Genomic DNA, 22,935 nt, shown 5'->3' with positions numbered 1-22,935 from the left:
CTAGAGTATGAACTCAGGGCTTTGCTCTTGCTAGGCAGAGCTCTGCTGCTCAAGCCACACCTCCAGCCCTGCTGTGTCATTTTAGAGTGAAAATGTCTAGGAGGTAAACCAAAACTATCATACAAATGAATACAGAGAAGCAAAACTAAGCTACCATTTTGATCAGAACTATGAAAAATAGACCCATGCCAAATAGCTGTTTTTGCTAGTCTCTTCATGAATATAATTTATGACACTCCGTGCTCAATGGTTAAGCTTTGTTCACCTGTTGTCACCCACAGAGTACAAAAAGGTGGGGTAGATGCTGTCATGTTTGTTAAAAGGGCCTCAATGATATGAATTAAAAAAAAACAAGGAAATGCATTTTTTGGTAAATAAATTTTATTTTGGTCCATTGAATGATCCCATACAAGCCACTGTGTTTGTGGAAGAAAAGGCTGTGTGCTCAAGACTTCAGCCTGAGCATTGGTAAGGTAGTGAACCTGGAGGCATCTGTTGGTTCTTGATCTCACAGGTCGAGGGGCCTCACAGCCACCCATCCTCCAGGAACCCTGGACCCACTTCTCCCCTAGTCCCATGACATCCACTCTTTCTACTGCTTCCTTAGCGGAAGAGGCTCAGACTGAGTCCTTAATTAACCTGGAATTATTAATTGCTTAGTATTTCCAAGCTAGAAGCTTTAATGGCTCCAAAAATTGCTTTTCTTCAATTAATCTGCTACATGGTCATTTCCCAGGGGATGTAAGTAGATATAATGAACAAAGAAAGCATTCTGGAATTAAGGGAAACACTGGAATAAATAAAATTTGAAATTTCTTCGACGCAGTGCTTCTCAGAGCCTTTAATATGCAGAGATAAATGTGAATTCCCCAGAGCGGAATTTTCCCTTCTTAGATGGCGTTAAAGTTCCATGGAACATACTTTGAGAAACACTAATCTGTATAGTCTGCCATGAGTCCGATTCTCTTAGACTCTGACCTGGAATTTCCATCTTTAACACAGGTGCATTTGGGGGCAGATATTTGAAACATTTAAGACAAATAAAGGGTTTAAAGGGATAGCCATTGGCCATGGGTTGTTGGAGTAGAAGTAAAAAATTAAGACATTTCATTCACAGGAAGGAACAAAGCAATGGCTAAATTTCCCATGGTTGTGGACAGAAACTTCTAGAAGATTGCCTCTGTATCTGAATCCTGGGAGCCTATCTAGTTCAACTATAAAGTTCTTCTCCAGGATGCTATGCCAGGTATAGCTCACCTATCTGATTTGGTTTGCTTCATTTTCTATTTCCCCATATTGTGATGTGAGGTAGCTGCCTTCTTAGCTTAGAACAAGTACAGCTACCACACCCATGCCTTTTCTGGATTGTAGTAAGCCTTGCTTTCTTTCCCTCGATTTGGTTTTTCTTTTTCTTATAACATCCCCCATGCATTTGGGAGGATAGTGAGTAATTGAAGCTCTGTTTTGTTCCATGCAGTTGGTTAGAGTCTTGGCTGAGGACATGTTGAAACTTGGGGACCTCAGAGCTGGAAAGCAGTTACCTCAGTTCTCAGGGAAGTGAGGATGTCATCAGGCCAAGGATATGCTGGGTCCTACTGTGGGTGACCATGGATGCCTCTCTCAGACTCTCCTCACCTCTGCTCAGAGAACTGTCACCCACCTTGTTCCCTCAGGCTTTCTTTGGGGAAACAGTTCAAACAAATTCACCTCTACAAAAAAGGAGGTACAAGCGTGCTCCCACTGCTCGTCAGCAGAGGTTCTGCCCTCTCGTGGCTGGCTTTGGTCTACTTGTTCCCCAGATAAATTCTGAACTACTTGCCAAATGACGTTGAAGTGTACATACACATGAAGTTTATTAGGAAAGAAACAAGAATACCCACACCCACTGCTCACCTGACACCTGAGCTTTTCTACTTCTGTGTCTGGGTTACCCTTTCTCACTCCTCTGCTGCTGGGCACCAGCTTGTCTGGGAAGCTTTCCCATCCCTGCAGGCAGGGTGGGTCACTCCCTGTCTCTAGTCCTGTAGCACTCAGGTGTCTCATATCTCAAGAGCACTTGCCAATCGAGCATACATCTAACAGATACCTCACCCACCAGCCTCAACTGCTCACATCGTGCCAGCTCACAGGAAGGGCTGTGACTGTGACTTTCTCTTCAATTTTTCCTCCAGAAGTCTGTGTTGGGTTTTAGAAGTTTTCTGTACAGATGTGTACATATGTATGCAGGTAGAGGTGTGACTACAGAACAACATAAATAAATACACGTAGACAGAGACGCAGGAGCATCGCCACATGCACAAACACATGTAAACAGGCAGGTGAAAACTCAAGGATTTGGTGCTTTTCAGGTACATTTCATGTTGGATTTGCTGACCCAGGAGTTTGATAAGAACTTTGGTTTACTTTTTCTGTATAATTTAAAAACAAAAAGATTATCAACAGCAAAACATCCTCCTCAGCTATCAAATGTTCACAGTTTGCAGATCAATATCAGTTTCCTTCTGAACCTAGTCCCTGCTCTTTGTGGATTTCCAGGAGTTAAAACCCACTTTGTGGATTTGTGGCTTTACAGGATTTGGACCCCACCCAATCTCTAGGGGTGAGCCCTGGGGAGGAGGAAGTCAAGGCTTCACATTACCTATATGAGAGTCCCCGATACTGTGTGATGACATCGGAGAGGTTGCCTGGTTCGGAGCCGATTCCATTGCCAGCCTTTGAAAACATACCAAAATCCACAGGAAAATCAGCAAGCGAGAGAAAAGGGAGGCTGAGAACACACAAGGGGCTTCCGACGAGGGGATTCTTAGTGCGTTAATCACAGCAGGAATAAAGCTAGATTGGGAGCCAGGAGACCAGTGCTCACTATCTACAACCCTCCTTTCCACCTGTGCACCTTTCATGACTGGCAGAGGACAAGCCTGTTCTTCTTAAGGGGGTCTGGGGGGAGGGCAAACTCGGATATAATTGTACAGAAAATTTTGAAAACTCTGAAGTGCTTTACAAATGGAGAGACTGACAATAATATTATTTCCAGGATTCAGCTCCTCCGTTCTCTATGAACATAAAGAAGGAGCTCATAGACCTGAGCTGCTGCATTGGAGAGATTTCCCATAAATCTCACATTTTGCCTCTTTCCCTTTAGGACGTAAGGCATTTCCATAGCTCTAGGCAGGCTGCCCACAGCCCTGTGCTAGGAAGTTAGGGGACGAGCTTATCTACCACTAATGGATGAAGCTGCTTTCCAATGCCAGTGAGGAGAAGAAACAGATGTAGGGAACTGAGCTGACCATAAAGCATGATCCAAAGGGAGAAGAACACCCACATAGGCAGGGTTAGAAGAATTTTGAGTCAAAATGCCATATTTCTGTTGGGTAGTCCAAACCTCTACTAATGGAGACAATTCAGTTCACCCCTAAAAAAGATAGCCCCTGCACACCTGCACAATTAAATCGTCCCCACCCTCTTGGACTGCAGAGCCAGCACCGAAGGGTAAGGTAATACAGAGAACAGGAGTGCAGTTCCTGGAGTGAGGATGGTGGGACCTGGAACTCCCAGCCATGCCCAACCCACCCAGGGCCCAGAGGTCCTTACAGTCAGAGAATCCCCCAGAGAAGCCACAACTTGGATGTCTGCCGGTCTCAGGGAGTGCACTGGAAAGATAAATGGATATGCTTGAGTCTGCGGGAAGGAAGGTGAAGTCAGACTGTAACGCTTTTGCTTCGAGCGAGACCAGAAACAAGAGTTGCATGCATGTTTGGACCATGTAGGACTAGGCACCCATACCTCCATGGAAGAAGAGGTTTTGTACAAGGAGAGTTTCCCGTAAGTATTATTATAACTCTTGGGGACCTACTTTAGGATGGAAGAAAGGACACAGAAATAAGTGAAAGGAAGGTAGCAAGGGAAGAGGAAGGGAAAGAAGGGTAGGCAGAGTAGGATCCCACCACTTTAGTGCTGGTGGCCATGAGAAGCTAATTGTGTCCTACTTAACCAGAGTGACAGCACACCATCAGATATGAGGAAAAGGGCCTGGCCTGTTATGCAGCCATTTCAAACTGGGTTCTGGGCTTCCACCAAGAGTCTAAGGAGCAATTACAATGGACCTTTCCTGTCCTCCAGTCTCTTCTGAAGAGCCCAGAGAACCTTTCAGGCTCTACTGCAGACAGCAATGAGTGCAGGGTTTGGGGTGACAAGCCCCCTGACTGACCCCTGACCTCTGGGCTTCACCATACCACAGGGCTGGGCCAGCCACAGGTGAGCTCACATGGCTGCTCTACCTTGCCCCTTCTAAGCAAGAGGGCAGGAAACAGCTCCTGGCCCCAGATGCCTTGGAGCCTGCCATAAATGATATTGCCATAGGCCAGACGAGGGCAAAATGGGTGTCCACCCCAGACAGGAAGCAAGCACTTCTCATTACTGTGTATGTAGTTAGCATATAGAATGTCTTATCAGATGCTCACTGGTAGGGAAATCCTTGTGGAAGGACCCTGGGTGCTGGTATGTCACAGGGGCTTACCTGAGGTTGGGGTTGAAGCAGAAGGAGTTCGGTCCTTGCACAGCATCAGGGTGCCATAGTCCTAAGGTCATAGAATGAGCCCCAGAATCTCAGGGTTGAAAGAGGACAGAGAGGCTGGGCAAGAGGCTTTAAAAAATACAGATTCCTGGATCCTACCCCTGGGGAGGGGCCTCAAATAGCAGTTGAAAGCAGCTCTCAGGTTGAGATCGTTAATCTACTTCAGACTGCTTCTTCATTTAAGGCAAGACTTGGGGCTTCATCAAATGACCCCAACCCACCCTGCCCTCTGTTCCTGTTCCAGCTCTGTGAGGATGGCTATCTTCGCCACATCTTGGCAGAGCTGTAGTTTGATTGGTTGGACCAGCCATTATCGCTGGAGTTTACTCTGCCCTCCACCCTGTCTAAAAGTGTAGGCTGATGGATGTCTTTTATGAACCCCTCAGACTGCCTGTTGGGAACTCTCACCCATTTTCCCACCCATCTTGCTGGGCCAATCTCTACTCAGGATGCCAACTCACAGCCTGATGAGTCAAAGGGAAGCAATAAGCAGTTACCTTTATGTAGTTCTTGTAGGTGCTCAGAAACGGCGAGTTCTGTGGGAAGAGGAAGGCAATAGCTCCATGTGCAGCTTGCCTCTCTGTTTACCAACTTGCAGTAAGTCCTGGCCTGGACACATGCACCCTCACCTCCCCTGTGTCACATTCTAAGCCCAGTCTCTCCCAGCCAGGCTGACCTCCCAGAATGCATTGGGGCCTTCTCTGAGACCTGAACCAAGATTTAGAACAAACATTTAAGAAGCTCCCAAGAGTGTGCCTATCTTCTGTCCACCGCTTGGCCTGCTGATGGAGGATGCTGATGCCTCTCTTATTCTACCCTGCCCCCTTCCAACAGTGCACCTCTTTCTGCTAATAGGATCCCCTGTCTCCACACCCTGGGCACCCCTGGCATCTCATGCCCACCCTACCCTGCAGTCGCCTAGGATCCTTCCTGCCTAGGCAGGCTCTGGCACAGTGCTTCTCAGTGTCAAGCCTGGGACCCTTCTGGGTACACAGAGGAATTCACAGGGGTGAGGGCAGCAACTATCCATCTCTAAGAATTTGTAGATAAAAATAGGAGTCTTGTTCTTCTTTTCCCTTCTGGTTGGTGTCTGCTTTCTTAGCTCCAGCTTTCAACTTACCCTCCACCCTCATCCTATCAGACATCACTCTAAGTCTCAATTCCTCCTCACTCTTTCCAGACTGTCACAGAAGCAGTGGCCACATGAAGACAGGGCGTCCTTCTATCCCACCTGTCCTTGACATTCTACCTGGCTCCCAGCCTTTTGAATGAGAGTTGCCATGCTCCTCTTGCCTGCCCAAAAAGAGGTGTTCAGCCTGGACTCATGGTAAGGCCCCTGCCATGCACAGACAAGGAGCATTTCAGGGCTTCCAGGTCACTGGGGGTCCTCATTCCTTTCAGTTCAACCAGAGGGGCATTTTGATTATTTAGCCTGGATACCAGATAGGGTGGATAAGTGGGCAGAGTGGGGTGGGTTGAGGAACTGGGATGAAGTGAACTGAAAAGCCTAGTGAGCTGGAACCTGGAGAAGACGCTGCACATGGAGGTATTGCATGGACAGCTTCTCACTCTACCTGGTTCGGACACACGATTTGGATCTCGCTTTCAAAATCATGCTGTGTTGTCTTCTGGTTAACAGGTTCCAGCTAAACCAAAAAGCAGAAAGGTGCAGAGTGAGAAAGAAGTGGCCAGGGCAGAAGGGTCAGGATGCAGGTCAGGGTTGGAGGACAGAGGAGGGAGGAGCAAGGACAAAGGCAATGGGACTTGGAGGATGAGTCTCTCCTCTGCTGTCTTACCATGTTTTTCCAGAGGGCAGTGGCTGCATGGGCGTGAGACTTGCTACTGAAGTGGAAACAGTCAGGTGCAAAGAAAGACCGGTCAGGCAGGCCTTCCTAGTTACCAGACAGAAAAAAAAGGGGGCAGTTGTAGAGATTTCAGAAGGCACAACTGTTTCTCAGAACAGCTGTGCACCACCTGGGCATCCAGGACACATGCTTGCTTTACCGAGGTCCTTGGTAAGTTCACTTCTTGCAAGAATGGCTGTAGAACCACAGTAAAATCGTCCCTTGTGTCGTATTGCCCACTTTCAATCAGCTGTTGAGTCCCCTCCTGCAGGAGTAGAAGGGACAGGAGTCAGGTGGTCCTCTCTGCATCTGCTTGGTCCTTGAAATTTCTTCTCAGACACGGATTAAACAGAATCTGGCTGTTAAGTGAAATCAACTTTCAGCAGTCTCAGCTGACTACCAGCCAGCTAGGAACATTTGGATCCGCCCTACTGTGATCTCCAGGCTCCCACCTCTGCTGGAACTGCATGTATTTTGATTAAGGCTGAGAAAAAGGGAAGGTAAGAGAAACCTAAGTCTATCAATTTGAACTCTTCACCCCACCCCACCCCTTTTTTCTTACTGGGGGGATTGAACTCAGGGCCTTGTACTTGCACTCTACCACTAGAGCCATGCCCTGAGTCCCTTTGCTCGAGTTCGCTTTTGAGATGCGGGTCACACAAATTTGCCCAGGTTAGCCTTGGACCTCAATTCTCCATCCTCCTTCCCAAGTAGCTGTCGTTATAGGCATCAGCCTCCACACTGGGTCCTTGACCCCTTTTAAAGCTCTGCTGGTTAAAGACTTGGGGGTGGTGCTTGATTAAGTGACATTTTGGATAATACATTTATTTCTGCCCAATATTTGTTCAGAAAAATCAAAAGAGAATCAACAACATGTAATGAATTTTATATTGCTTGTGCATGGAAGGGGGGTTGTATGCTTCTTTGAGGATCTCAGATCTCTTTAGTTGGGTGACAAAGGTTGTAACCCTCACAGCTTCTGCTTGGGGCTCAGTTCTAAGACAACCAGTTACCCCACTTCTGCACACTGTCATTTCACTGCTCACAAGGGTTTTCAGCATTTGGGGCCAAGACCGGCAGGAGAGAGAAGTCCGGCTCACATAACTGGGAACATTAGTGTAGGCACTTCAGAAGTCACCATAGGGTCAGGCCAAAGGAGAAGAGCTCCTATGGCAGAGATGCCTCAGGTCTACTTAAGTCAACTAGAAACAACACAAACTTTCTTTGCTTGCACTCAAAAACCCCATGTGGCCCAGGGCTGCTCCCATGGCCATAGCTCTCCGTCTCCTGGTGCAGGCTATAGACTTCCTTGCCACAGTGGCAGGTGCCTGTTCACAGCAAAGGAAGCACAGCTGGGGAGAACATCACCAGAGAGCTGGGTGATGACAACAGAGGGTAAAGAAAGGTTCATTTCTCTGAGTCCAGCATACCCCACATGATGGCAGCCCCCAGAAGGGTGTGCAGGGGGAAAGTAATTCCGTCCAAGGAGCCCAGGGACTTTCGAAGAATGGATCACCTCTGCAGGCTGTTTATAGCCCATTCTGGAAGGAAGGTCACCTTTGTCCCCCTCAAGTGACTGGACTTGGGGGAAAACTCAAGACTGTCAAAAGAGTCAGATGTCCTGTCAAATATTTGATGAAGAAAATGTAAGGGGAGCAATGACAGAGGTGACTCCATTTTGGATGAGAGAGGCACTTTAGAAACAGATATGTAAAAAGAATGTGAGAAACCTATTGTTTCTCACAAAAATAACAAACTGCAGCCACAAAATGTGGGCCCCAAGGCCAAAGCAAGTTGATTATACCTTCTCAGAATGCTCAGTTTGATAAGGAGAGGCTGAGTTCAGCAAAAGCTGATTCAGAGCCAACCAATCACAAATTTAGTTTCAAGGTACAACAGCTCGACCTAAGCCAGTTAATGCTCTATATCATCTCCTAGACTTCAGCCATTTTTTGGCTTAGTTCTTTTATTAAGCTCCACCTGACAAGGTGCTTTCTTATCCTTTCAATAAACTTTGCCCTTGCTTCACTCTTAACTCCTGGTCTGTGGTGTGAACTTGCTTTAACTCCTAACTGCTTGTCCAGCACCTTCGGTCATAACTGTGCCAGGACACGAACTCAGGGAACAACAATCCAGTCTGATATCAGAAAAGATTAAAAGGAACAACCCACGAGACAGAGATCATATTCTGACTTTCCTTCTCCTGTGCTCTCCAGGACTGCCTTGTTCCCTGGGAGGGGAGGGTGGAGATAGCACACCCTCTCAGGACATGTGTCATCCTCTAGGAAAGGGGGTCCTGCAACCTCTGGGACCCACACAGGGGCCAGAAGCTCAGAGAGTTGGAGTTGGATCTATATGGACCTACACTGAGATTTCTTTCCACAAACCATGCTTGTTCATGACAAGTGGAAACACTCATTTTCACATGAAGGCCAGGAACTGGGATTCTTAGAGAAGTGTTCTGTGACTTCACTGTAAGCATCAAAGGAGCTGAACTGAAGCCCTTCTGCCCTTGATGTCTTTAGAGGGGCACTCCAGTCAATGGTCAGCACCCACCCAGTCAGGGTCAGGTTACCCAGCATCAACTCTTCTTGGCACAGTGCTGTCAATCCACATTGCAGCCCTGGGCAGTCACAGGACCCCTTCCCAGCTTACCTGGTACTTTTTATTTCTTTCAATGAGGGCGGCAAGTTCTGTTGAGTTATTATCAAACTTCAGGACACAGGGACACAGAGATCTACAGACAAAACCAAAGAGAGGCCCCAACCCAAGATCACCATCCTGAACAAGTGAGGTGGAAACATCAGCTTGAGACTCAGCTGACGTCCTTTCAAGTTGGAGATGTTAGGAATCTGTTCAAAGAGAGAGCCTGTTGACTGGGCCAAATGAAGTTGAAAAAAATCTCCCTGAGCTAGATTGCTCTTAAAAGTGAAAGTCACTTCTGTCGTTTATAAGAGTGACTTTAAGAAAGCTGAGTCACCTATGGCTGTCTGAGGTCAGTGCTGTGCAGAGAGGCACTTCTTCTTTTAAACAATAATAGTGACAGCAACAATAATAATTAATAGTATTCATTGAATGCTAGCTATGCCAAGCACTGTAAGAGTTTTATTGGTATTATTAACTTGTTTAATCCTTCCAACCATTCTAGAAGTTGAATTATCATTGTCTCCTTTTTATAGGTGAGAAAACTAAAGCTGGGTATGGTGGTGCATGTCAGTAATCCCAGCTACTCCAGAGGCTGAGGCAGGAGGATTGTGAGTTCAAGGCCAGCCTGAGCAATTTAACAATACTATGCCTCAAAATTAAAAAAATTAAAAAGGCTGGGGATGTAGTTCACTGTTAGAGTGCTTGTCTAGTAGGCCCTAGGTTTGATCTCTAGTATGAGAGAGAGAAGAACAGAGAGAGAGAGAAAGAGACAGACAGACACACACACACACACACATACACACACACATAAACAGAGAGAGAGAGAGACAGAGACACAGAGAGAGGAGAGAGAATGAAAGGAAAGAAAAGAAAGGAAAGGAAACCAAGACTCAGAGTGATTAAATAACTTTTCTCACATATCCATACAGATTGTAGAAGCAGGGACTTGAACTCAAATCTATCTGGCTTTGACCCTGAACTTTAATTTCTATACTAAACTGCTTCTGTCCAGTCTGAAGCCCTGCAGATCAGCTCCTGGCTGGCCATCAGGCAAATCTGGGCTTTTGGTTCAATGCATGAGGCAATAATAGCACAGATGGCTTTGTAGACCCAGCACCACCGAGGAAACTCGGCCACTGAGACAGAATGGCAGGGAGGTGGGGCGTGGGGAGCACTGGAGTCACAGGACAAGGTGATCCTGAATCCATCCAATGCTGACATGCAGTGACTTAGCCATTTCAGATCTTCAAACAGACCTGGCAAATGCCTACCCTGAACCTAAAGTTTTAAACCTTTAATTGTCACAGTGAGTGGTAGCAAGAGACCTTTTGCTGTGACGTGGAGTGGATACACTGAAGCCCCCATGTGGCCAAGGGACTAGAGAAGGGGGAGGCAGCAGATGAGTCAGCAGCTGAAAATAGCATGCCTGACACCAGCTGCATTAACAAGCATGTGTCACTTGGGCAGCCAGCCTCTCTCTGCTCACAGCACCCTGAGGCCTTCTCTAGGCAGTCTGCTCCCCCACCTCCCCACCCCCACCCCTGCTGGAGGGTTTGGCATGGATCCTCAGGGGATCAGCCAGCATACCCTTTAATTTCCAAGAACAAGGTTGCCCTTGTGAATTATTCATTCAGTCATACTGCAAACAGCAGCTGAGCCCCTCCACTGTGCTAGCAGTGACTCAGGTCACAGGCTGTGGGGGTGACTAATTACCACGTGATGTGCTCAGGAATATGGTGGGGGCCTGGACGGAGATATGGGGCTGTGGGGGTGGAAGGGTAGGGGCAGAGATGCATAGCCACTGTGACCTGGGCTAATGGTCCAGAGGAGGACTTTCAGGAAGGAGTGATATAAGAAATGGTCATGCTTCAGCTAGAAGGATTTTATTCCTGAGAGCCATGAAAATGTGCAATACTAGACAGGGAAACCATCTTTGTTTGGCTCTGGAGACTGAGTGATGAAGACTGCCTCTCAGGGGCCTTCCCAGGACCAGGGGACTCTGTTCTCTGGGGAAAGCCCTATCCTATGCACTCTGCTGATTCTGATTTGGCCACTTCCTCCTCTAGTAAGTGACAGTGGCCCTGTATTTGTCAATGTCCAGCCTGGAGCACACATACCGACCATGGGCCTGTAGGAAGGGACAGGAACATTCTGGACACATGGTGAAGTAGGTCTTAGCAATACCTGAATGCTCCTTAAATCTTGCTCATGTGGCCTGACTCTATTCCTTATGCCTTGCTCTCCTCTCGCAGGATGAAGGTGTCCTGTAGCTGCCATGGCAACCACAGGGTTAGGTTCTACACATGCAGGCTGAGGGAGGTAGCTAAAGCCTATACTGGGTTAAAAAACCCTGAGAGGTCCCCCAGTGAGACTTTTTGGGTTAAAAAATGGGGTGATATCAGTTCTCCTCTACCCTGGGTTTTTTCTAACAGATTGTTAAGAATCCTTGGCCCTTTCAGAAACAGGAGGAAAAGTTTCTGCCTGACCTGAGGATCAGCCGAGGGCAGCTGACTCTAGTATCCAGGTATATCTCCCTCAGTTTGATGATCTCAAGCGCATTTACCATGTTCACAAATGCCCGAGGAACCTGCAAAATGACAGAATCAATCCCGAGAAGGTCAGGGAAGAAGCCTGGGTCCTGCTTCTCCTGTTGGCATTTACAGCTAGGATTTTCAGCTGGCCCAATCCACTTCCGTCATCCCTCCCTCTCCTTCCTCTTTGCTTCTCCATGGGCCCCTATGCATTCAGGCTACTGGGGATCAGACAAAAGGAACATGGCAGGAAGCAGGAAGCCAGAGTTGCCTCCCAGAGATGTCTGAGGCCCAAGACAAAGGCCATGGTGGAGCTGCTCAGAAGCTGTAGGCCTAGCCTCCATACCTCAGCCTTAAGGATATCCAGGGCTTTCCCGATGTTTTCTGTGAAGTTCTGAGGAGAATAGCGAGCCTGCAGGGAGAGGAAAGATCTCCTGAGCCCCATATATCACCCCATCTCTCTACTGACCAGGATGGTTTCCTCTCTTGGCTCCTCCTCTTCCCGTAGTTGAGTCAAGTGGACAACATTGATATAGAGAGTTTGTCTTTAGGGGCACCAGGCCTTGACCCCAACCAACCCTATGGTCTTCAAGCTTGTCATGGCTGTGACCCTCAGGGAAATACCCTTTCTTTTGCATGCAGCTATGGAAAGCTACAGAGCTACTTTATGTCAATTGGATATAGAGCCTCAGCTAAGGCATATCTCATCTATGGGCCCCTCTAAAATGGGGATGGTAGAACTGTCTGATCTTTTGTGCTTGGAACCTCATGTGTCTAGGGTACCACATCCTAAGCAAGTAAGGAGGAAATGGGAGGAGTCTTGTTACCCCCCCATCCCAATATAAATACACTTTAATTATTTCTCCTGATCTTGATATTTGTGGGTCTTAAATATTTTTTACAAAGCAGTGGAATTCTTTTTCTGGCCAAGATAGAACCAAGCACTCTGCTCTAGGAAACTTATTAAAGCTGTGTCACTCAGGGAAGCCAGGGAATAGCCCAAGGTCCCAATCCCCCCACGCCCCCCAGTAGCTCCTTTGTCTTCTCTGTGGGTTGTTCAGTTCACAGCTTGAAAGCACTGGTCCCACATGACTTTGATGTCAGGAAAGTGGGCTGTGAGGAGGGTAGGCGGGGACAGGGTCACCCTCAGGGCAGGGACTCACAGGCTAGAGCAAGAACATCACCTCCTACACCCCATTCTACTGGTCCCTTTGCTCTCTGCCCCACACACCCATCTTCAAGCTCCCTCTGGAAAGTCTCCTGCACTGTACTCAGCTCCTCCATGCATACACCAACTTCCCATGGCAACCCCGATCTCTGATTTCAGACCCTATTCTGTGTATCACCAGAACCACATGGAGAGCTCCTTCTCACTTATGGACACCCTGTATTTCTATCCCCTTGCAGAGTGAGCTCCTCAAGAACAGAGCAAGTGTTTCATTCATCATTGCTCAGCTCTGAGTGCAGCCTCCAGCACAGGCATGAGTGTGAGACTACTCATTGTGGCCTGAGGGGTTTCTTTCAGTTCAGACACACCAGGGTTCCAGGAAGAAGTGCAGTTGTCACAACCAATAACCCCAATCTTGAGTTTCCTGTTACTCTTGAGTGATGGTTCCCTGAACCTTGCCTAAATGCCTTCATAGGAAATCAACTTTCTCTAGTGACAGCACAAGATCGACCTTATAACTTGTCCTGCTTGTCCTGTTGTCTCTCTCCCTAGAGGTGGCTGCCCTCTTGGTCTCAGGGCTAATCTCATGCTGCATCCAAACCAAAACATCAGCTATGCTGCTCCAAGAGCCAGAGACCACCCATGGAGTCCTTAGTGAAGAGCTTGGGGACCTACCGGGTCATCACAGGAACTACAGAGGTCATTGCCACCTATAAAAACAGTGATTATCTTCCAATCCTCTTGAAAATGTATCCTCTGAAATGAATAGAAATCAAAGATAAGCACTCGTTCCAGGGTCATCAGAGAAAACACAAAATGTTAACCACAAAATATTAGTAGGCATTCATATTTTCTATTCTTTGGTTTTGAGGTCATTAGTGCTAAATGGCTCACTTATTTTAGATGGAGTTACTGGACCTTCATGTGCCTCTGTCCACACATAGGAAGTTCACAGGTCACAGTGTCCAACCACCTTGGTGGGAGTGGATGTGGATATCCTCTGAGCTTTGTCCCCTGTCTCTAGCATGGCAAGGAAGTGGGCCCCGGTGCTAGGAAATGAACTTTATTCTAGGATCCCATAGTTCTTTTGGAATGCTCAAGTTGCCTTATAGAACAAAAGACCATCTTCCAATATGAGGGAACTCTCCAAACTCAGATCATTCACACAAGTTAAAAATGTCTGTGACCCAATTCAGCTGGGGAGGCTGGTTATTTTGCCACTGCTGGAATTCACTTCCTTCATGAGAGAGCCGGGGAAGCATTTGAAGTCATAGGGCTGGGTAAAAGGGATATAGCCATATACATCCCATAAACCATGGCCAAGGACAGCTGTGACCCTCACAGCCTCTTCTGTTGTCCCTGCCTAACATAGCTTTGCTTCTCTGACCTATGCTTCCAATGGAGGGTGGAGGGAGAAAGGTTAAAAAAAAATTTCAGAGAAGTTTCACATTAACAATAGAAATATCCTGAAACTTCCCCATAATGCATTTTGGAGTACATCAAATCATTATACAAAATAATGAATTCCAATCCCCTCTTCAATGATTTCACACAAATGGAAACAGTTCCAAAGACAGTTCTACTTTCACCTGTGGGAGAACCTCAAGTTATCTTTCAGAACCCACCGTAAACATCTCTGTCTCCTTCCCTGGCTCTCCAAACAGAAGGGCCTGTGCCTTCGGTGCCCTACTCTACCTTACTCATAGCCATCTTGTTTGGGTTTTTTTTGGTGGTACCAGGGTTTGGACTCAGGGCCTCATGCTTGCTAAGCAGGTGCTCTACCACTTGGGTCACACCCCCTACACTTCCCTCCTTTATTTTCACTTTATTTTTCAGGTGGAGTCTCCCGTTTTTGCCCAGGTCCAAACTCAGACCACAATCCTTCTATTTATGCTTCCCAAGCAGCTGGGATCACAGGTACATGCCACCACACCTATGTTGTTTGTTGAGATGGGATCTCTCTAACTTTTAGCCTGGGATGGCTTCAAACCACAATCATCCCAATCTCTGCCGCCTGAATAACTGGGATAATAGTCCTGTACCACCATGCTGAGCTGTCGCCATCTTTATAAAGCACATATCAACTGTTTCAAAATTTTGACTCTTCATCGTGGTCTCTCCTTGTAAGGTCTGTGAGGACAGGACTGTATTGGATTCCCGTTTCCAGCCTCAGGCTGACTTGTAACCCATGTTTATCTGAACAGCTAGCTGGCAAGCTAAGTGAACAGGAATCCCCCTTACAGAAATTTAGGGCTCAGATGTGAGGGCTACAAATCTGACCTGGCTCCTTTGCACTCCTCACCCTACTGCTGACCTCTCTGTAATAATGGATTTCTCCTGCCCACCTCCTGTTCCTCCTGGGGAATCACATCCCATCTACCCCAGACTCACTGTGTCATTCTTCATCAGGTCCACCAGCATCCTGGCCTGGGCAACTAACCCCCTGTGGGGACACACAGCAGGAAGTTAGGTGAAGATCAGGGACTGGCAGGGGAACTTAGCAGAGAGACTACCCATAGATATGCAGCAGAGGATGGTCATGGGCTTCCTGCAGGAAAGGGAGATGGAAGGCCACCACCCAGAGCTCCTTTCCCATTCAGTCACTCCTGAGTGGGAAGAGTGACTGTGCTTGGGAAGGGCTGAGCCCTGCACATTTGAGGGGGTGACTCTCAGTGGGATGATTTTCTGATTGGCATAGTTGATGATATACTTCCTTCTCTTCTAAGTGAGGGTTTTCAAGGCAAACAGAAGAGCTGCATGTGAGGACTTTATGTTATGCGTGGTGTGGCAGATGTCATGACATCAGCTCCTTCACGCATCAAGGTGACATGGCCAAATAGAACACACCTGGCTTGGACACTTTATTCCCTCTTGCTATCTGTGGGAAAATGACTTAAATTCTTAGTTTAAAAGGGATCACAAGATGGAGATAAACCCACTTATCTTAGAAGGTCACTGTGGACAGAAAATGAGATCAACAAAATAGCCCCTGGAGTAAGAACCACTACTGGCTCGAATCCTAGTTCGAATCCTAGTTCAACCAGCTCTAAGATCTTGGCAGAATACTTCACCTGGAAAATGCTCACTTTTTTTCCTTCACAAAATAGGGTATTGGGTATGCCTTCTTCATGGAGTTGTTGGGAGAATTCAATGAGGAGCCATGGAAAGAACTTAGTGCCTGGTACTTGGTAAGCATCCATTGAATTCTTTCTACCATAGCTCCATCATTACCATCAATAGTCCCTGGCACAGTGCCTAGCAAGAAACATGAGCTGTGCTCCTCTTCTCTTAACTGCTAGCTTAACTAGACTGATCTTTGTCATAGCACATTAGGTATTGGATACCCTGGAGGGGACTTGAGTAGGTCACTTAATTTATTCAACCTCAATTTCCTCATCTGTGAGTCTCAGGTTATCAGGGCAGCTCTGTCTATGGACTAGAATTTGGGGACAACTACTCCACTTCTCTGAGCGTCAACTTTGTCACTAATGAATCATGGGGATCAACCCTCTGTTCTATGTACCTTAGAGTTACTTGGGCAGAACACATGGATGACAAACATGAAGGTGCTTTGTGGATTGGTCATTGCTATGTATATATGAGGGGTTATGATCATAACCCCTCATAGGCTGGAATAAAGCCTACAAGACACAAGGCCAGACCCCAAGGTCAAGTGATGCATCTGTTCAGGCCATTTGGCCTCTTTGTGCTGTAGTTTCTTTCAATGTAATATAGGAATAACAATTCCATTCTTTCCTACCTCCCAAGGTTGCTTGGATTGCTTGCATGAGAGGGTCCCCAAGGCCTCAGGAAAAGCAGGGCCAGGAATCCAGGATCATATGAATCACACTTATTTTGGCTATTCCAACATTCTTGACTCTAAGATTTCATACTTGGATGTCTCCCTAACCTTCTCATACTTAAAACTGCCTCTCCTCTTGTACTACCAACTGACATATACTGGGAAAAGTTAAATTTTGGTAATATGAAGCAACCCCAAAATTTAAAGCAGTAAGTCAGTAGTTTCTCACTCTTCCCCCACCAAAAGGAAAACTAGCTCCCAAGAATCCACTATAAAATCTATTAGGCTTTGTATGATCCATCTTTCTTATTGGGGATAAATGAGAAAGCTACTTAGGTGGCTTGTAGCCTCAGGATAGTATTGAAAGCTACAAGAGTATCAGGAAATCGAGGAACCAAACCACAGGAACGCCGGGAAGTACTCAGAAGATTGAGGTTTATGATGCTTATTAAACAGAAAGGATCTTTCCATTGACTTCTTCTTGATTGAGTGTGGCAATCACTTATTCTGAACACTCCAGGCTGGAATCTAGTATGCCATGGGCCCAGGAAAGCTGACCTGCTAGCTCCAGGAAGCAGCCAGTCAGTGCCCATGGACTACAGCAAAGTGATCTCTGTGCTCACTGGCAGTTCCCTGGGCGAGACCTGCAGCCTGCTGCATTTTGACTGGGATGCCATCCTGATCGTGTGTGTGAACACTACTTTCAGCTCTCTAGAACATTTGTATCCAAGATGGCAATTGAGCCTCACGACCATCCTATGAGAGAGGTTTACAACCTGCCCTAGCTTCAAAATCTGAGGCTTAGAGAGGCCAGGGAGGAAACTGGGCCTCCCCTCCCAGGTGGTGTTCTTCTCAGGACATGAGAAGCACACAGAGTAGAGCCCCAAAGGCCTGTGTGAGGAACAGAAGGAGGTCAGGACTCTAAACAGAGCTGTGCCACGACAACAACTGGGACTCCCTCTAAGTGAGCCCTCTTACAGTCTCTGTTGTACGTGAGCATGGGATTTATAGATGAGGTCAGCTGATTTGCCCAAAGCATATGCTGGGTACCACAGTTAACTGTGACTAGTTCCTGGGGTATGGCTGGGAGCACACTAGCAGATTTCTGTATCTGACAGCAAAGGAACACCCCCAAGAGAGCCCAGCCCAGCCTCAGACCCCTTCTCGAGGGATAAGCCTCTCAACCTTCAGCCGTGAACTCCAGTTTAGGTCAAGCCCCCTCTCCTACCCCCAGGGAACCTGTGTTATCCAACCCCAGGGTGTTCCAGCTCACTCAGATGTGGCCCCTGCTACAGCCTGGTTGAAGAAGGCGTTCGAAGTGGTTTGTTTCCCAGTGCCAACAGCAAAGCCCTTCAAGGAGGGGTTGAATTCTCGGAGGATGTCTGGAAATATGAGGAAGAGACATGTTTAGTAACTATTCCAATGCAACCTTCAAATTCCCTTTTTTTTTTAAAGACAAGGTCTCACTACATATCCCAAGCTGGCCTGAAACTCACAATCCTCTGGTCTCAGCTTCCTGAGTGCCGGGATTATAGCAGTGTACTACCATTCCTGGCGTTCAAGTTCCTTTGATGAGCACCATTGAATGTTGGGGACAAGGCCAAGTCCTCATCACATGGCCCTTACTCTTACTCTCCCACTCACTCAGCCTGGGAATAAAATGTTCAGTAGATGCTTGACCACACCAGTGGCACACAACACAAGCTTAACTGTTGTCGGGTAAATTGACTCTGGATTAGGTGCTTTTCTCATGGATTTCTGTGTTTTTCTAAAGATATAAAACCATACTGAGATACAACTCACGCACTAAAACCTACAAATTTAGAAGGATAGAGCTTCAAAGCTTTTAGTATGTTTAGATAGTACACAATCAGTTTTAGAATATTTTCATCTACCCAAAAGGAAACCTGTTCCCAGTCAGTCCCCAGTGTTCCTCAACCCTCTGGCAACCACTAATATACTTTCTCTCTCTAAAGATTTGCTTTAAAATTTTTCTGGACATTTTATATAAATGAAATCATACAATATACTGGTATTGTGACTGGCACCTAGCATAATGATTTCAATGTCCACCCACATTGTGGCATATGTCACACTTCGTTCATTTTTTTTGGTAAATGATATCCATTGAATGGATATATCACATTTGATTGGATTTATTTCTACTTTTGGATATTATGAATAATGCTGCTTTGATGAATATCTATACAAAAGTTTTTACGTACAAACATATACGAGGAGTAGAATTATTATATTGTATGGCAATTCTGCTTAACCTTTTGGAGAACTTCCTGGACATTTTCCCCAAAATAGCTGTCCCATTTTACATTCCAATTAGCAGGATATGAGGGCCCCAAATTTTCCACATCATCACCAATACTTGTTAATATTTGTCTTTTTAGGAGGCTGTGCCAGTGGAGGTGGAGAGGCAGCTCATTGTGGATTCAATTTCTACTGTTGCCTTCTGATAGTCAGTGTCTTTTCAGGTGCTCATTGGTCATTTGTTTGTCTTCCTCGGAGAAATGCTCTTTAGATCCTTTGCCCATTTTTAATTGGGTTGTATTTTCATTACTGAGTTGTTAAGAGTTCTTTATAGTTTCTGCATGCATGTTTCCTGTTAGACAAGTGATTAAATATATTTTCTCATTGTTTGGGTTGCCTTTACCTTCGGCGATAGTGTTCTTTGGAGCACAATATATACTTTGTTTTGTTTTTTCACTTGTACTTTTGGTAGCATATCTGAGAAGACTTTGTTTAATCCAAGGTCATGAAGATTTGCTCTTATATTTTCTTCTAAGAGTTAGTTTTAGATCTTATATTTAGGTTATGATCCATTTTGAGTTACTTTTTTGATGTGGTGTGAGGTAGGAATACAACCAATTTCATTCTTTTGCATGTGACTATCCAGTTGTCCCAGTACTATTTGTTGCAAAGATTATTTTTCCCTGTTTACTGATCTTGGCATCCTTGTTGAAAATGAGTTAATAAAGAACACGAGGGCTTATTCTGACTCTCAATTCTATTTGACTGATCTATTTGTCTATCATTATGCCAGGCCCACACTGATTTGATTACTGTGTCTTTATAAGTTTTGATATTAGGGGGTATGAATCTTCCAAATTTGTTCTTTTTCAAGATTGTTTTGGCTATTCTGGGTCCCTTGAACTTGGACATAAATTCTAGGATCAGCTGCACATTTTTGCAAAGAAGCCAGCTGGCATTTTGAGTAGGATGATGTTGAATATAGATTAATTTGGGAAATATCACCATCTTATCAAAGTTAAATCTTCTGACCCATGAACACAGGATATCTTTCTATTTATTTAGGTATTTAATTTCTTTTAGCAATATTTTGTGATCTTAAGAAGAATTGAACCCAGAGCCTCATGCATGGTAGGCAAACACTTCACCACTGAGCTAGAGATGTATTTCTTTTATTAAATTTATTCCTAAGTATTAATTACTTTTGATGCTTTTGTAAGTTGAATTGTTCTCTTAATTTCATTTTTCAGATCACTAATTGGCACTGCACAGAAAGACAATAGATTTGTGCATACTGATTTTGTATTCTGCAATCTTACTGAACTCATTTATTAGTTCTAATAGTGTTTAGAAGATCCCTAAGATGTTCTACATAGATATGAGATGATGTCATCTTCAAATAAAAATAATTTTATTCCTTTACTTCCAAACTTGATGTTTTTTCTTGCCCAACTGCCATTACTAGAATGTCCAGTAGAGTTTGTTTTGTTCAGACAAGGTCTTGCTATGTAGTCCAGGCTGGCCTTGAATTTGTGACCTTCCTGCCTCTGCCTCCCACGTGCTGGTATTATAGGTGTGTACTACTATACCTGACTCAGTATAATGTTAAATAAAAATGCCTTGTTCCTGATCTCAGAGAGAGGGGACAGAAGTCTATTTTCTGACATTAAGTATGATGTTAGCTGTGGGCTTTTAGTCAATGCCCTTTATCAGATGGACGATTTTTTTTTTTATTCCTAGTTTGTTGAGTGTTTTCACCTTGAAGGGGTTGAGATTTTACAAAATGTTTTTTCTGGTCCATTAAAACAATTATGTAGTTTTTGTCCTTTATTCTATTTATACATTATATTACTTGATGTTGGTGTTTTTAACTTTGTATTCCTGGGCTAATTTCCATTTGGTTTTCATATGTTGCTGGTGTTTGATTTGCTAGTAGTTCACTGAGAATTTCTGTGTTTAGATTAATAAGAGATATTGGTCTTAGTTTTCTTTCCTTGTGCTGTCTTTGTCTTATTTTGGTATCAGGTAAATTTCACAGAATGAATTAGGGCCTATTCCCTCCTCTTCTGTTTTTGGGGGATGTTTGTGAAGAATTGGTAATTAGTATTAATGTTTTATAGAACCTACCAGTGAGGCCAGAAAAACCTTTTTGTGGTGGGAAGTTTTAAAACTGCTAATTTGATTTCTTCTTTGTTATAAAGCTATTTGACTTTTCCATTTCAGCAGTTTGTGTCTTTCTAGGAATTTGCCCATTTCATCTAAGTTATCTAATTTTTTTTGGCCTTTACCACATTGGATCTATTCTTGACTTTTCACTTCTCCATCTCTTCCATTTGACTGAGAGAGCAGGGTCTGTGCATACATACTGAATTAGGAATAAAACAAAGTTCAAACAGGACAGAAGAATTGTCACATAGATACTGAGAACAGAACCCCTGGCTAGAACCCTGGTGTCTCAACTCCAACACAGGGTACGTTCCTCTGTTTTACAATCTACTAGGATGTGGGAAAGGAATTTGTGGCAGAAGCTGGAGCTTTAGGGCCTCATGTCACCCAGCAGAATGTTCTCTAGAAGGAAGCAGTGCTGCAGGGTCTGTTTAACACAGGTGGATTGAACTTATTCGGTAGCTTTGAGAACATTTAAAGTTACTCTGGTGTCTTCTCAGTAGAAGGAAGAACTGTGCAATCACCAGAGTTATCTGAAAATGGAACTCTGTCCTGGGAGGTGGGTAGGCTCCCGGTTACTGGAGGAATCAGCACAGCTATCCAGCTATTTGGCAGGAGTGTCATAGAAAGGAAGTATACACTGGATAGGGCAAGAACTTGCTGGTGCATGCAGTCATCTCTGCCAGGAACATTCCATCCACTTTCCTTACCTGATGAAATCTAGTTCTTAAAGCTCTTTTTAGAAGACAGCATTAGCAGCGTTCCCCTTAAGCTCTGTGCATGGCTATAATTATCAGTCCAAGTGCCCATCTTTAGGGAGGCATGTCCCCAGGGAGACTTTACTGATATCAACAGGACATAGTTCTCCCATTTCCCAAGCACCCAGTGCCAGAGCATCTGCTGGATTCAGTTGAACAAGGAGTTGGGCAGAGGTTCTATTCTGACTTCACATCCTTATAAGTTTCAAACGCATTTCCAGGTAGTTATTTTGCCCTGGCTTATTCAGCCTCTACAATCAAATTGCCTTCACAGCTCTAGCAAAGAATTCTGAATGGCAGCCATTCCACTGGACTGTGTGTCAGGGGATTCCACCTGAGAGGCAACACCATCTCAATCCTTTGTGGATCACTTTGCTTAAAGATCTTGAGCCAGATATTTCCAGTCATCTTGCTGGGCCAACTCATAGCTAAGTCATCACACTCAAAAAAGCAACCTAAGCCATCTCCTAGCAATGGGGAGCTTATTTATAGTTCTTGTGTATAAACCTAGAAATCAAGAGGACAGGGAGTACTTATGGCACACAATTGTTTTAATGGAGCAGAAAAAGCATTTTGTCATTTTGAATTTAAATTCAACCCAATCTGCCAATAACCAAAACATAACAAATGTGAAGTCTAATCAGTTCTGCCTATGTGGAAATGAAGCCTCAGTGATCTAAAATTCAAAGAACTTCTTAGCTCCTCAAGGTATATTACAAAGGGATATGAACCAGAGAAGTCAAGGAAAATAAGACCATTCAAATCCCTTTCGGGCAATATTATTCATCAGATTGTAAAGGGAAAGAATTCAATGTAAACATTTACTGCAGGTGTACTTTAAGAACAAGCACTTTGATGGGTTTGCACTAAAGAGGATGAAAAGATAACTAAGACCACACCTTTCAGAGAATGTAGCCAGGCTTTAAAAAAATCTTTCCTAGCAGGTTGTTGGTGCAGTAATTAAGGAAAATGCTGAGCCCCGAAGAGGGCGTGTTTGCACAAGGTAGCTTCATCTTCTCCTCCTGCAATCGCAGTGGCGCATAAAAATCGGAGCTCTCTTTTCCTCTCTTACTCTTTCTTTCTTTCTTTCTTTTTCTTTTATTTATATGTGCATACACTGTTTGGGTCATTTCTCCCCTCTTCTTCCCCTTCCCCCCCAACCCCTCGCTGCCAGGCAGAAACTAT

General features: G+C 45.2%; 1 protein-coding gene and 1 long non-coding RNA gene across 8 annotated transcripts in view; one reads left to right on the top strand and one right to left on the bottom strand.

The window, feature by feature from the left end:
- Plb1 (phospholipase B1) overlaps positions 1-22,935 on the bottom strand; it is a 131,812-nt gene that overhangs the window by 39,311 nt on the left and 69,566 nt on the right. For all 7 annotated transcript variants that reach the window (XR_012439640.1, XM_074049411.1, XM_074049408.1 and 4 more), the window contains 13 exons: positions 17,838-17,946; positions 15,154-15,205; positions 13,438-13,518; positions 11,941-12,006; positions 11,550-11,650; positions 9,073-9,154; positions 6,578-6,682; positions 6,370-6,465; positions 6,148-6,219; positions 5,071-5,109; positions 4,517-4,577; positions 3,592-3,650; positions 2,639-2,712 (listed from right to left, as the gene is read on the bottom strand). Coding sequence is in view for 6 of the 7 variants with exons in the window: in XM_074049411.1 (XP_073905512.1) it covers positions 2,639-2,712; positions 3,592-3,650; positions 4,517-4,577; positions 5,071-5,109; positions 6,148-6,219; positions 6,370-6,465; positions 6,578-6,682; positions 9,073-9,154; positions 11,550-11,650; positions 11,941-12,006; positions 13,438-13,518; positions 15,154-15,205; positions 17,838-17,946 (997 nt within the window). In the remaining variant the exon portion in view is untranslated. The remainder of the gene's footprint in view (positions 1-2,638; positions 2,713-3,591; positions 3,651-4,516; positions 4,578-5,070; positions 5,110-6,147; positions 6,220-6,369; positions 6,466-6,577; positions 6,683-9,072; positions 9,155-11,549; positions 11,651-11,940; positions 12,007-13,437; positions 13,519-15,153; positions 15,206-17,837; positions 17,947-22,935) is intronic.
- LOC141414780 (uncharacterized) lies at positions 6,479-21,443 on the top strand. The gene is made up of 5 exons (XR_012439641.1): positions 6,479-6,588; positions 6,755-6,917; positions 14,599-14,679; positions 15,870-15,950; positions 18,967-21,443. It is a non-coding gene; the product is annotated as an uncharacterized lncRNA (long non-coding RNA).

This window comes from Castor canadensis, chromosome 12 (genome assembly GCF_047511655.1).
Source record: "Castor canadensis chromosome 12, mCasCan1.hap1v2, whole genome shotgun sequence".
NCBI classification, from domain to species: Eukaryota; Metazoa; Chordata; class Mammalia; order Rodentia; family Castoridae; genus Castor; species Castor canadensis.
Note: the sequence above shows the minus strand (reverse complement) of the source record. Positions and strands in the feature narration are given on the sequence as shown.